This window comes from Ylistrum balloti, unplaced genomic scaffold (genome assembly GCF_031769215.1).
Source record: "Ylistrum balloti isolate Yb309-2 unplaced genomic scaffold, AGI_CSIRO_Ybal_v1 Utg369640, whole genome shotgun sequence".
NCBI lineage: Eukaryota > Metazoa > Mollusca > Bivalvia > Pectinida > Pectinidae > Ylistrum > Ylistrum balloti.
In genome coordinates this window covers 2,350,073-2,364,647 of record NW_026781901.1, presented here as the reverse complement: position 1 = coordinate 2,364,647, position 14,575 = coordinate 2,350,073, and the positions used below count along the sequence as shown (strand labels likewise).

At 35.2% G+C, this 14,575-nt stretch overlaps 2 protein-coding genes across 2 annotated transcripts in view; one reads left to right on the top strand and one right to left on the bottom strand.

Moving 5' to 3' along the window:
- Window positions 1-783: 783 nt before the first annotated feature.
- On the bottom strand, window positions 784-4,985 carry LOC132553858 (small ribosomal subunit protein uS19-like). Its single transcript, XM_060218143.1, has 5 exons — window positions 4,926-4,985; window positions 4,603-4,706; window positions 3,085-3,217; window positions 1,369-1,470; window positions 784-931 (listed from the first exon to the last, which is right to left on the bottom strand). The coding sequence occupies exons 1-5, from the start codon at window positions 4,926-4,928 to the stop codon at window positions 818-820; spliced, it is 456 nt and encodes a 151-aa protein (XP_060074126.1). The 5' UTR covers window positions 4,929-4,985; the 3' UTR covers window positions 784-817.
- The window catches only part of LOC132554497 (serine/arginine repetitive matrix protein 2-like), a 39,410-nt gene continuing 29,761 nt past the window's right edge, over window positions 4,927-14,575 (top strand). The window contains exons 1-4 of the mRNA XM_060218807.1: window positions 4,927-4,967; window positions 5,269-5,482; window positions 9,034-9,138; window positions 13,083-13,125. Of these exons, the coding sequence (XP_060074790.1) occupies window positions 4,927-4,967; window positions 5,269-5,482; window positions 9,034-9,138; window positions 13,083-13,125 (403 nt within the window). The remainder of the gene's footprint in view (window positions 4,968-5,268; window positions 5,483-9,033; window positions 9,139-13,082; window positions 13,126-14,575) is intronic.

The following is a 14,575-nucleotide window of genomic DNA, read 5'->3' as shown; positions in this document are numbered from 1 at the left end:
TGAAATTTTACTGAAGACATTCTATATTCAGATGTATAGCCCTGATCAAGGTTGTTATCTGTAGTAGATCTAGATTTGATAAAATATTGAAAGTTTACTGTAAGACATTCTATATTCAGATGTATAGTCCTGATCAATGTTGTTATATATAGGTCTAGATTTAATATGAGACTGAAAATTTACTGTACAGGGGTCTGGAAAAACATTTTAAACCACTAGACACAGGACTAGTGGACTGAAAAATTTACTCGTCCGGAATGGAAATTTACTTGTCCAAATTCAGCTATGAAATAGCGACAATCAGCGAGGATGTGACATGGGACTTTTTTTCTATTCCTAAGTTTTAGTGGAAAAAACTATGCAGTGATGGCTGCTTTGGAATATTTTGCTTTTGAAGTACCATAAACACTTTTGTTTTAAATTTTCTTTTCATTTTTATTGAAATTTATGTTGCAACATTAATATCATTGGAAAAAAGTACTTGTCCGATGGACGACAGACAAAGATAAATCTTCTTGTCCGAGACAATTTTCACTTGTCCATGACGACCAGATGAGTATTTTCCGGCCCCCTGCTGTAGACAATCTATAATCAGATGTATAGCCCTGATCATTGTTGTTATCTGTAATTTGATATCGCAAGACTGAAGGTTGACTGTAGTCAATTTGCTTGGTTGGTTAATAAAATCACTAATGTTGTTTGTTACCCTGTCATCTATTTTGTAAAATTCCAACAAGTTTTTTTGGAGTATATTGTCTAGTAATATAAAACAAGGAAAAAATGTATTCCCACATATTTATTAACAAACAAGTACAGTCTACTTGAGCGGGATGAATCGTGAGGAGTGAGTGGCACCAATACCAGGTCGACCGTGTTTTACAGGCTTGTATGTGATGCTGAACTCTCCAAGGTAGTGGCCGATCATTTCTGGCTGTAAAAAAAATTACAACTTTATGTGAAAAAAGACCAGTATTCCTAACCCCTTGTATCTTCCAATACCTAAAAAAATTCCTGTTTAAACAGTTACAAAAAAAAATCTGTTCTTTACATGTTTGTAGACTGTTGATTGACAAAAGTATGATTTCCAGGGGAATAACTCTTACATCTACCTGTAATTTGTTAACGAAATGGAAAGGTAATGCAAGTCCATGAAATATCTAGCTCACAATTATATCTTATTGAAATTGAATATATGCAATTATGTTTATATGTGATTTCGAAATTTTTTCTCCATATGCAAGTACATCTACATCTATGAATTTTGATCTTTCATAACTTATCAGTTCAGTGCGGAAGTTTTGGTTGTTATGTGATTAATGATCTTGTAATATAAACAAATCAGTGAAATAAGTAAGTAAAGAATCTTACCTTGACTTCAATTTGGTTGAATGTTTTACCATTGTATACGCCGATAACACTGCCGATCATTTCTGGTACAATGATCATGTTTCTCAAATGGGTTTTGACAACCTGTTTAACAGAAATTTAAGTAAAATATATTGTGATGTTTTGAGATATCCATCCAGTCCGATACAGGAAAACCATCTATGCAAGTATAGAAAAATGGGAACGAGTGCTTATCAAAACAATGGCTTGAAAAATAACAGCATTTTAATTATAAGGATGCAATGTAATCCGCCCAACAGCCCCAGAAGGTCATCCGCTGTTGATATATGTATTTCATCAAGCTGGCACATCTAATAATTCTAATCAGGCTTGAATATTTCTGACAGAAAATAAATTATGTCCAAAATATATTTTTCCTATGTAAATTACAGTAATTTTTACCTCCTACCCAGGGGGAAATATGTGACCATGGGGCCATGAAATTTACAATTTTGGTAAAGAATCTGAAGGCCTCTCCATTCTTAAAGGAGTACTTGATTCTACCATACCTGGGATTTGAGAAGATATTTGAAGTTTCAATCATTATGACCCTTTTTGGCCCTGCACCTCAGACCCAGTGTTTTCCCTAAAGCAGACTGCAGATTGACAAATCTAACTGGCAGGGATTCAAGGTGGGCCACCAAGGCCCCCTTTCAGGTACAAGGCAGTGCCCTGGTAGGGTGTCCAGGGGGACAAAGTCCCCCGACTGAAAACAGTTTTCAGATTTTCTGAAGGCAATTTGGGTCCTCCGGAAGGTTGATATTGATGTTTTTTAGAATAAAATCCGTCTCCAGATGACAAACTGAAGGCTCAGAAGCATTAAGCTTTTGTAATTTGTGGTGATGGAAGAATTCACTGAAAACTTTACAACAACAGACTAAATAAACACCTCCAATAAAACCAGATATGATAAGGTTTGCAATACGATGATGCTTTTGAGTGTAACAGTGAATTATCAAGCAAGAATTGTCCAATAAATCAATATTTTAGACCTTTAAATCGCTTTTCACTGATAAAAAAAAAACAGAAATTGTTGGTTGGCCTTGCAGAGGTAAGCTGCGCTTCCTCATGGCGGTGTTTATTCATAAATTGGGAAAGATCAAACGCTTTCAAACACTGCACAAAAAGGTCATTTCATTCAAGCGTCGTTGTAATTCAACTACAGACTGAACAGAATTGATAAGACGCTTTCAAACACTGCATACACAAATCGACGACACATTAACTTTGACATTCATTGTTATAATCATATGATTGTGTAAATGGCAGTAACTGTTCAACAGGTAACGACTTTAATCTGGGAAATTTTGTTTCGGTAAATATGTTTTTCCCCCTCAACCTCATGAATTTTAACCAGCAAATTTGGTGTTTTAAGCGATCAAATCGGCCGGCTGTCAGCTCTTAGGGAAAACACTGCAGGCCCCTGGGGTTGGGGACCATATAATTTAAGATTTTGGTGCGCCTTTAGCCATGCAAGGTTTTTGTAAAAATTCAAATCATTGAAATCTATGTAGGAGTATTCCATAAGAAGTAGAAAATGTTATAAGTTTAGGATGCACAATGCTGGACAAAAGAAGACTTTGACCAAAAAATCACTTATTGTTGCAGCAATGAAAACTTTTAAGACTTTATCAATACCATTTTAAAATTTTTTTTAACATATTTCTATATCTAAAATGTTAAAGCCTAGTCCTTTACCTCTGGCTTTTCTAAGGGTTTGGCCTCCTTTTTGGCCTTTCTTAAGCGCTTAATGAGTGCCATGGGCTTCCTCTTCAGACCCCTGGAGAACCTTCGGCGGGCCCTAGCTGAAAGCAACTCCATCAATTGTTCACTACAAAGAAACAAATACTGGTTATTTTTGTAAAAGAAATTTAGCTAAATCTCTACACATCATGTCTAGAATTTTATCATCCATTACCCGTTTTTTTCTAGAGACAAATCTTAACTCTTAAATACTATAATTTAAACCAAGCTTGCTTAAGAACTGTTAGAGCTGCTCAAAATAAAACCTGCAAACATACAATCTGTTAATTTGATGAATGTGTTAATTATAATTAGCACAGTGAATACAATGAATTGGTGAATAAATAAAACAGGTGTATGAAAGGGCTATTTCAGCACCAGTGATTACTGGTGAGTTACATTATTGATAAATAATTTTCTTTCCTTTGGTATAAAATTCATTTTTACTATAATGTCGAGAAACTGTCGCCACCAGACTTCTATAATGCCGATAAACTGTCACCAGATTTCATAAAATGATCAGATGAGTCTGAAATCAACTTCACAATGCAACATATAAAAGCAATGAGAATAGTGATCATTTACCGACTTACTTGTAGTTTAATACATCACAGCTCAAATTTTGTGACAAAAAGGGGTGTCATCTTTTTTTTTAACATAACCGAAAATCCAGTGTGACGTGTATATAGTTGCACAAGAAATGCTAACTTTGGTGTTAAAAATTCCAATATATAATGCCAACTTTTTTCTCCAATTACCAGTGTATAGCCAGCAGCAACATTAAGTGCAAATGTCGTAATAAAGCATGGATTTACCTGTGCTCTTTCTTCAGCCACACTTCAAGCAGTTGATACATAATAGAGGTTACAAAGAATTTGTACAAAAAACTGAGATAACTTAATCACCAACATTTTACGAAAATCAGACAAGATCTGGTCAAATTTCTTTTAAGCAAAATTACAAATCTGATGACAAATTACAAGTAAGTTAGTGAAATTAATGTTTTTTGTGCTTTCAGTATGTTGTTTTTAGTGCAAAAATTTATAACCTGCAATGAATGTGAATAGTGTGGTGGAAGCAAGCCAGAAGTGTTTCAGTAATGACCAGGATATCTTAACATTTTCTCTATATGCGCATTGTCAGAACTGACTACATAGCCAAATATGCCTATCTAGCCAGATTTGCCGGTGCTTGAGTATCTGACTTTTAACCATATGCAGGGATGTGCCCAACCTGTCAAAATCTGATAAATATGTAATCCATGTGAAATCGGTCCAGCATGAAAACAAGACGTGCATTTCAATGCAGAACGCTACATATTTACGTTTTGATCCATCAAATTATAAATCTAAATGAACTATGATGTGAAGAACATGATTTGGGCCTATAATCCTGCCTCCGTTATGTAGACCAAGTAGACGAGATTTACGAAACCGCTGCTAGCCTTCGGTCGTAAAACCATAACCAACATACCTAGACATGTCCAGCAGTTGGTCAAGATCAACACCCCTGAAAGTGTACTTTCTGAAAGTACGCTTCTTCTTCTTTTCCAACAAATCTTGGGTTTCTTGGTCAGCCTGAAAAGGATGAATATTAGCTCAACTCTTCATGTAAACAACGAAAATGTGTCGCTTCAAGCTCAATTTCTGTGTGTTTCAGCAGAACTTATGAAACTGAAAAGGCTATATTTGGGTAGTTTATTCAATCCTTTATTGAAATATAACTTTGATTGTTCCATAGCAATAACAGTAAGACTGATTTTATGAGATTCACTTTTCCGTGATTGAATCGCTCACCATGGTGGAAATTTCGACCGGAAAGAGAATTAGAGGAAGTTGGTATGCTTCTATTTCCCACAATCCCTATTCCGGATATTACAGAATTATGTCCCCTGGACAGGTGCGACAAGTGACATGAGGCGAAACAAGCAGGTGAGACCTGTAAACAAACACGTTAGTGGTGAAACAAACAAAAGCGTGCAGTCAGGTGTGTGGTGGGATAATGATGGATAATTAGATCAACGAAAACGTTAGCGACTACTTTCGTCTCCAGGTATTCTGTAACAGCATGTAGTTTAAGCTTTCAGATTCAATGGAGTTATCGTTGAGTCTGAGACTGTTCGAAGTAAGCTGGTACAAGGCGGGAGCAGAGACTAACGTCAGAATTGTTCCACTTGATAGACAGTATGTCAAATTCATTTAGATTTTCAAAACTTCTCCCGCGGTTTCTAAGGAGTGATAAAGGAAAATCGAACTCAAATTCTGACTGGGAATATGGTGGAGATAAACAGAAAGACGGACATGTTTGTAAAGTATTGTTCTTGGATGACACAGAGGTATTGCTCCCGTTTAAGGTAAGTAAATCTTGCAATATCGTCCACAATGAATTCAATTGATAAAATATGTCTCCTTTTAGGGATGCAAAGGTTTAATGCAAAATCAAAAGTTTGTAATGTAATTCTGCGATAATTAATAGGCTAATCAATAGTTTTTTTTCGATCAACTCGTCAATTTACTTCATAAATCGCTAGGTCAAAAGTGTTTTTTATAATTAACTTGTATTTATAGATATATGTGAATAATCAAATATTAAAATGACAGGATATCTATAAAAACTGTCAAACTGAAATTAATTTGTAAATCTAACATAATATTTTAGTGATGATCAAGGACACATTCTTCTGTAATATGAAAGACAGGCAACTTGCCATGTACAGCTGGTTTATTATTTGAAGTTATTTTGTTGACTGCACAGTTGACATTGTAAACAACTAACATTATAGAAGTAATTACTTATATACTGCACTGCAGATATTTGTCATAATAGTTATCAATCAATATTTCATGTTTTTGTAATCAACATTCCATTTCCATACATATGGGATGTGATGACAGGTTTATTTTAACTGGATGGGTGCTATTTAAACAAATTTCTTGAAAGCATCCAAATAAATTTGACCTATAATCAGGGTTCAAGGAGTCTAATGCCGTTGACATTATATGTTGGAACACTCAACAAACAATTCTGTTAAATTGAAAGGAAGACCTCATATCATATTTGGATAGCAATGTTCTGGGATGAAGCCCAAAAGTGTTTTAGAAAATTACCTTGGTTTATATTAATTTTTAAGTCAGATATGTTAAAACATTCAACTATTTTCTGATTAACCAAAAGGTCTAGTCTAGAAATAAGATACTGGTCTGGTAGCAATAGGTTACTGGGAGAAATCAAAAGATGTTTGCAAAAAGAAATTACAAGGTTGCAATTATTCCAAGTTTGTTAAACACTGAAAAATTTCTTTCGATCATGATTAACCAAGAGGCCTAGAATCCAGGTGTTTCACTGCATGTGTTAAACTTGTGAATAGGAATGACTTTGACAATTAAGGTCACAGGATGAATATGTACTTTTACTATACTGATGCTAAATTTGAAGTTGGTTTAGATTAACCACATTTGTAATTACTTTTTAAGTCAATGATCTGAAAAGTGAATATATTTGTGAAAAGTACAGAATGCCTTGTGAGAAATGGAGGCATATTGAGCCTCTTATTAAAAAAGCAGTGTAACAAATATTTCATCATAGTAAATATTATTATATTGATTTGATGAGAACTTTTTACCTTAATTATTTTAACTTAAACCAGAACTTTTACAAAGTACCTTAAGTGGCATGAAACATCTTTAAACATTCATGTACATTGTACATGTATCTTGTTTGTATGTACTGAAGCCTTGTCATTCAGCGATGAAAGCTTTAAATATCCAATTTATTTATACATTTACTCTTAAGCGTTTGTTTTCCTTTTAGTTAGTGTAACATGTACATGTCTGTGACAAAATAAAACTTTCCCACAGGTAAATCTGTCGGAGTTGATGAACCATTCACAGGATTTCTGTAATAGAAATACCTCTATTACAAAGATGTAAAATTTATCACAAGGATTATCTTATCAGTGTTACTGGCAGAGTGATATATACTTTCAGCTATTTAACCACATCGTTTTATTACTGATGTGAATGATAGTTCTGTGGTAGTATAGTTACAATGTCACTCAAAAAGATTCAGATCAGAATATAAATATCATTGAGTCATAAATTCTGGTAGCATCTAATATTGTGACACATTTCCTTTCCTAAAGACTTCTGTATATTACTTATACAGATTTGTACATATGATCATGCAGTTTTGTCATTCTTCATGTCATAGCCCTTCAAAATCAAGGCAAAAGGGCACTGGTGTATTAAAGGGTCACCAGGTAAAAAGACCTAGTTATAATTAATTCCATTGTCATCACTTCTGCAGGTATTTAAATAATGCTCTATGTTGTACCTGAACAATATTTTGACCATATTTGGCCCCAAAATTGATTCTAGCTTTTTTCGTGTTTGAAGCAGGTCATAATTTGACCAATGTCAGGTTCAGGTGAGTTAGCAACACTGTCTATGACATTAATCCTACAATTTGATCAAGGTATATATTAGTTCATTCCTTTACCACATCTACAAAAGCTGCTTAATTATGTATTTTTTTTATGATAAATAAAAGACAATAGTCAAAAGTCCAAATATTGATATTTTTCAGTGTATTCAGTTGACCTTTGACATTTGGCAATTTAAGATAACAAATCAGAAGGGCCACAAAATGTGAAGAACATGTCCCTTCATATTCAACAGTCAAAACTCAATTTTGGGAGTCAAAACCATATTCTTAAGGGTCTATATTGTCTCAGATTGTTCAGTCGTGATGATGAAATGTTTTGTACTACAACAAAAATTGGATATGTATTCTCCATCACATGATAAGCAAGGTTCATTTAGAGCTGCCCTGAGAAGGAATCCAACAACTCAAATCTTCACATGAATTATGATGGGTATTCTCTATGTAGTTCCATGCATGGGAATTGATCATGCCTGTATACATGTATAATCATGTGACTGATCTGTGTATGTTAGTATAATCAAAGTATGATGTCACTGTTACATATTCAGGTGCTGATTATACAAGTACAGTATGTTGTGGTATCAATGTATTCAGAAATTAACTTAAGAGGTACATGTAGGTATAAATTAGGATTGCCTAATTCCATTTGATAATCTTAACTAATTATGCTGTTAGTGCTTGATGGAAAAGACAATAATGATGTACTACAAGTGCTGTAGGCTGAAATGACAATAACCATGGTTAATTTGTTATGTAATGTTAAATAATAATTTCAGTAAGATATGTAATTCATAATAATGTATTTCCTGCCTTTTTAGGAATACTTTTAAGTTTCTTTGCTTGTTAAAATCATGGTTCTCACACTAAATCCGTACACATTACTACTGGGCAATGTAATTACCAGGTAATCTTGGATACATTATGCATGTGATGCCAAATATGTACACAAAGAGAAATGAAAAAAATGTACTAAAGGATGTAGTGGAAAATACAGTATAAGTGGGATACCTGTAGGGTATAAATGGATATTACATAGCAACATTAATTGTATCTTCAGCACCAGGAGAATATCATACTATCAGTAAATGTAAAACGTTGTCAAGATGGTCCTACATGATGGCCACTGCAGTTAAAACATCTAATAATTAATAAAGAAGATAACTAATCTTGGACGTTGAGAAGCATTTTATCCACATTTTATGTTCACCACGTAGGAAACATCTCTGTTGAATACTCTAGGGTATCTATCCAAGAAGATACTGAAATGATTGAAGTGTTAGTCTTCTTGTAAGTTTATAACTAAATGTGTAAAATAATTATAATTATTTTGTCAATTTACTTGCTATATGGAATAAGGAAGTTCATGACACTACAGTCAGCTAACTCTCTTATGAAACAAAAACTTGATCGATTTCAATATGTTTGTATTTGTATAAATTAATAGATGTTTTGATTATACAGGGGAGTTCCAAGGGAGCAATACTATTGGAGGAGGTATTCAGACACCTAAACCTTGCTGAGAAGGACTACTTTGGCTTGAGATATCTAGACTCCTCAGATCAAACAGTGAGTTTGTAATAACTTTATAAATAAATCAGATGTAGGTTGTGATTTTTAGCTGACTTTTTAGGTCAATTTCTTGTAATCTAGCATGTACTGTATAATCCTTCTGTCTGATACTCATTCTGTATGTTCCAGATTACATCAACATGGAACCTATTTACATAGATTTAAAATCAAGTAGTCTGGATTTGCAATTTTAATACAATATTGTTTATAATGCGTACATTGTTGTGAAGGATGTTAATATCAAGGTTTGCTGAAAAGTTCTTTATTGACTATTGTGTTGTACTCTAAAACATACTGGTACTTGTATGTACAGGTGTAGGATATATTACACTTTGTCATTTCTACACACCTTCTGGTTGCTTGTAGCATTAGAAATTCTATGCAGTATTCTTACATGAAATTACTTATGTGTCAGCTCTGTGAAATGAGATTGGCCTCGAGTGATTCAGCATTGTGTAATATCTATTTCTCTCAAACACTATCACAACTCAATCTTGTATCCATCAATACTCCTTGTGCAAATATTTTTAAAATCTACAGCAAGTTCAACCTTAGCCTCAAACATATTGTTTTGGTTTTAAAGTCTTTCAGATTATTGCAAGTATCTCCTTGATCAAATGAAGTATTAATGTCCACCTTGCCTTAAAAGGAGTTAGACTTTGTTAGGTCAACTATAGTCCTTCTGTTAACCCATGCATTTTGGTATGTGGGTTTTATAGTATTGTGTGGACAGAAGGAGAATAGGGCGACAGATCTTACGTCTGTCGACACTTTATTTATCTGTAGGAGATTTAGAATCACAAATACTACAGAATGTGTAATTGAAATAATTCCAAGGTTTTCAATACTCAAGGCTTAAGAGCACCTGTTGTATAAACAGTAACTAAAATAGTCTGTACACTTGTCTTGATATTGTGTACTGGAGAAGGTGAGATCAGGGTATTACTGTAAACTCATTTCTGTCTCATTGTTGAAAATCATACCCCTTATGGTAAAGGTTTTACAACAGGGTACAATATTTCAGTGACAAAGTGAGTCGAGGAAGAATAGTGTGCCCCTATCCTGCCAGGTGACCTGCCCATCTACACACCAAGCTGCAGGATACCTTTGATATTTGAAGTAGATAGCTGGTATTAGGACAACATTGATAAAGCACATCTGTTGAACAGTATGCGTATACAGTTACACATAAATCATTAACAAATACAACGGCTGTGTGTTATACCGATTTACATCAATTATCTTCTATCATTTTGTTTTCTAAACAAAATTTTCTGAGTATTTAAATGGAAGTGGAGCAAAACTGGTTCATAGCTGATTTGGGATCTATGGAGTTAGAGGTTGTTTTGTTGTATTCAAAGCGTATTGTTGAGTGAATTTGAAATCATCCAAGCAAACACAAAAATGAACCATTAAAAGATTTTTCTGGATATAAATTAGATTTACATATGTAGATTACAAAGCATTTGCATGTGACATTGTTGAGAGTTAACAAAGAGAGCGGTAAAGTACAGTTATAGGAAGGGATTATGTTGTGGGTTATCAAGCTACCCTCCAGACACAAGACTCCTGTAATGAGATGCATGCGAGGTAGTATTTCAAGTATTATACACAAAGATTTAAAATGCTATCAATCACTGGGTAGTCTTCTCCAGCTTAAATATCTAGATAAGATCTGAATGGTGTAACAGGGCGTTTACTGGATAATTCAGGAACCTGTAACTGGGTAAACACGGTAGGAACTTCGCTGTGAGCTGTGTCCCACTTTTGGATGCATTATAACATTATATCTATATTCTGAACATTACAATGTACCTTATATTAAACAAACATATGATGACTTATCTATTTATCCTGCTGTAAACCCTGGAGACTGACACTTAAGCCCTGAGTCAGAAATGGGCATATTACTCGATAATGAAGTAGATATAGTTTAATATTGCTAGATAGAAATGTAAATACAGTATATTTTTTTACTAATCCTGACACTTCATGGGAGGGGAGAGGGGGGGAGGTTCAGGACTTTGATTATAGTGACTTCTGAAGCCAGGGATTTTTATCAAATGATAAGGTCAGTTGGGGAAGAGTTTTGATGAGTTCATGTTTCAATATTAATTTTGGTTCCGAGAAAAGATCAACAAGGTGACAATATACTAGCAGCTTCATTTCATTAATTTTGACTAGACTATATTATATTTCATAGAAAATGTAGAAAAATTCATGTTTAAGAGTCAAAGGCCAGGTAACCACTAAGAATTTGTCAAACATTTATGATCCTCGTTAATAATAATAATGATGAAAGTCTTTATACTTGATAGCAAATTTGGGTCAATGACTCGTATTACAATTTGGTCAAGTGTTTATTAAAAAATATACAATATTTACAAAAAAATTATTTAGATAATCTTCTTGGTTGCAAGGGCATGACATTTTCTATTGTCAAACAAAATTCCGGTGAAATAAGGTAAATGTGCTATAAATCACAATAAAGAAACAATACTTGAAAACATGTATGAAGAAAGAATTGTTGATTTTATAGGAAATTTAAAAGAAAAAATTGTTTTTAAACATGAAACTTTTCCTAAATTGTGCAGTATCTAGCATATAGATTGCGCTGTAGTTCATGAAAAGGTACTGAACTAAGGTATTTTGATGAGGTTGAGAATATCTTTTAAATGGTAATTTATGCTCAGTGTGTATAAGTATTTATATACATACATAAGTGGGTAGCAGAATTATTACACAATTTAGGTAGATTTTTTTTATTTAATGGGTAAAATTCCAGACAAGATCAAATTGGAATCTATGAAGTGTTGACATAGCAGGACCAACCACAGCATGTTGTAAACAGCTAAGTGTTGACACACAATGTAGGCTTATTGACTCAAGATGAATGACAGGATATTTCACTTAATCGCAAATTCTTGTACCTTTGTATGCATTTAACTTGAGGACAAGACAGGTAGTAAAAAGACAAGCACGCATGTATGTCAGAGGTGTTAAGATCTTCAGATCACTTATTCAGTATAGACTGGTGTAATTAAATTAGTTACCTATTACCTGTAAAGTAAACCAGTAATAACGGCTATTTTAATTCCTAAACATTAAATCTCTCATAAATCAGGCTGATGATTGATATAATGGTGCAAGTATTTATCATAATTACAGTGTCCCTCAGAACCAATTCTGTGATTGTGAATTGATGATTTTATATAAATATGGTCATAATTTTCTCTTAAGAAAATATATTCTTAGTTTTGAATAAATTATCAAATGTCTAAATAATATTATGAATTATGTTACTAGAAAAATTATGCAGGTATCGATCGCCAGAGTAGGAAATGTTAAATATGTATGCTTGTGTGTACAGATCTAAGGGTATACCAAAGTTGGAATTTTTACCCTCTTCTGATGTCATGTTAAACAAATGATTTTTTATTTGAATACATGTTATGTAAAAAATAGTGATATCCTTAATGTGTACAAATATAGATAAGCTAAAATATTGTACAAAGCATCAAAGCTAAGTCAATATTCTCAGGTAACGGGGTGTTAATGCTTACTTACAAGGACATTCCTAAGTTACAGTTAGAATGTTCACAGGAAAAGGACTCTTTATACATTTGTGTGTATTCAATTGCAATTGTTCAAGGTTAAGTCTGAATATTGGACATATCTACCTGTCAACACTTAAACACTTTAGCCAACAGCAATAGATTAAACAAAAAACACATTTACTGTGATGGAGTTTTGAATTCTGTTATCTATTGGCAGTTATTTGTGATTGATACAGATCGACAAATTCAATGAACAATTCAGAGATAGGTTATGTTAAGGACCTGCATATTATGGTCTCCTAGGTATGGAATTAAGAATTGGCTTTGTATAATTATGTGTAATTATCATGATTAATGATGCATGAATTGGATTTTGTGTTTCAGCATTGGCTAGATAACCAGAAAGGCCTTTCATCACAACTGAAAGGTAAGGTTATCAATGTAAATTCATGTTTACGCTCCTTAATTTACATTTGTACTTATTGATTGTAAAAGCCCAGTCCTGTGAATGTGACCATTGCCTCCCCTTCTCTTGTAGTTCCACTCCCCTGGCGGCACCCCCCTCCCCCCCCCCAGGCATCCAGTTATTTCTAACTTGGCATATATAGCCTATATTCAATCCCCCTTTCCAGGCACATTGTATCTCTCATTCCAGTTGTCCTTTTGTAATCCTACTGCACCCCCTCCCCCTCCGAAGTCACCTTGCATCCCCTCCCAAGGTACAACATGTAATCTGTATTCCCTTCTCCCCAAACACCTTGTAGTTTCACTCCAAAGTCACCTTGCATCCCCTTCCAAGGTACTTGTACTCTGTAATTTCCTTCCCCTGGGCACCTTGTATCTGCCTCCTCAGAAGCCTTGTATTAATTCTCCCCCATACTCCCTGTATCCGCCATTCTACAGTCACCATGCATCCCCATCCATAGGTACCCTGTATTAACCCCTCCCCAGACACCCTATATTCCCTCGTCCCACTCATAATGCACCCACTCCCCTAGGTACCCTGTATTCTACTCTCAGTCACCTTGCTTCTCTCTCCCATACTACCTCTTGTTCTCTCTTCCCAGTCACCTTGAATCCCCCTCCCCAGTCACCTTGTATCGCCCTCCAAAGTGCCCTGTATTCACACCTGCCTAGTTACCATTCTTCCCCCTCCCTTAGTACCTTGTGATCCCCCTCCCTTAGTACCTTGTGATCCCCCTCCCTTAGTACCTTGTGATCCCCCTCCCTTAGTACCTTGTGATCCCCCTCCCTTAGTACCTTGTGATCCCCCTCCCTTAGTACCTTGTGATCCCCCTCCCTTAGTACCTTGTGATCCCCCTCCCTTAGTACCTTGTGATCCCCCTCCCTTAGTACCCTGTGATCCCCCTCCCTTAGTACCTTGTGATCCCCCTCCCTTAGTACCTTGTGATCCCCCTCCCTTAGTACCTTGTGATCCCCCTCCCTTAGTACCTTGTGATCCCCCTCCCTTAGTACCCTGTGATCCCCCTCCCTTAGTACCTTGTGATCCCCCTCCCTTAGTACCCTGTGATCCCCCTCCCTTAGTACCCTGTGATCCCCCTCCCTTAGTACCCTGTAATCACTCCTCCTCCAGCACCTGTATCCCCTCTCCCTAGTAACCTTGCATGTCTTTCCCAGGTAGTCTTTTTTTTCTCATCCCTCCCTAGGTGCACTATCTCCACTCCCCAGTCACCTTGCATGTGCTTCCCTTAGTACTCTGTATTCACCCCTCCAAAGATACCCTTTACCCCCTCTTCTGTCACCTTGCATGTGCTTCCCTTAGTACTCTATATTAACCCCTCCAAAGATACCCTTTACCCCCTCTTCTGTCACCTTGCATGTGCTTCCCTTAGTACTCTATATTCACCCCTCCAAAG

Excerpts from the sequence above, each read along its gene's own strand:
- LOC132553858 (XM_060218143.1), bottom strand. Across the intron at positions 1,471-3,084 it reads AACCCTTAGAAAAGCCAGAG|GTTGTCAAAACCCATTTGAG; the intron begins GTAAAGGACTAG and ends TCTGTTAAACAG. Across the intron at positions 932-1,368 it reads TCAACCAAATTGAAGTCAAG|CCAGAAATGATCGGCCACTA; the intron begins GTAAGATTCTTT and ends TTTTTTTTACAG.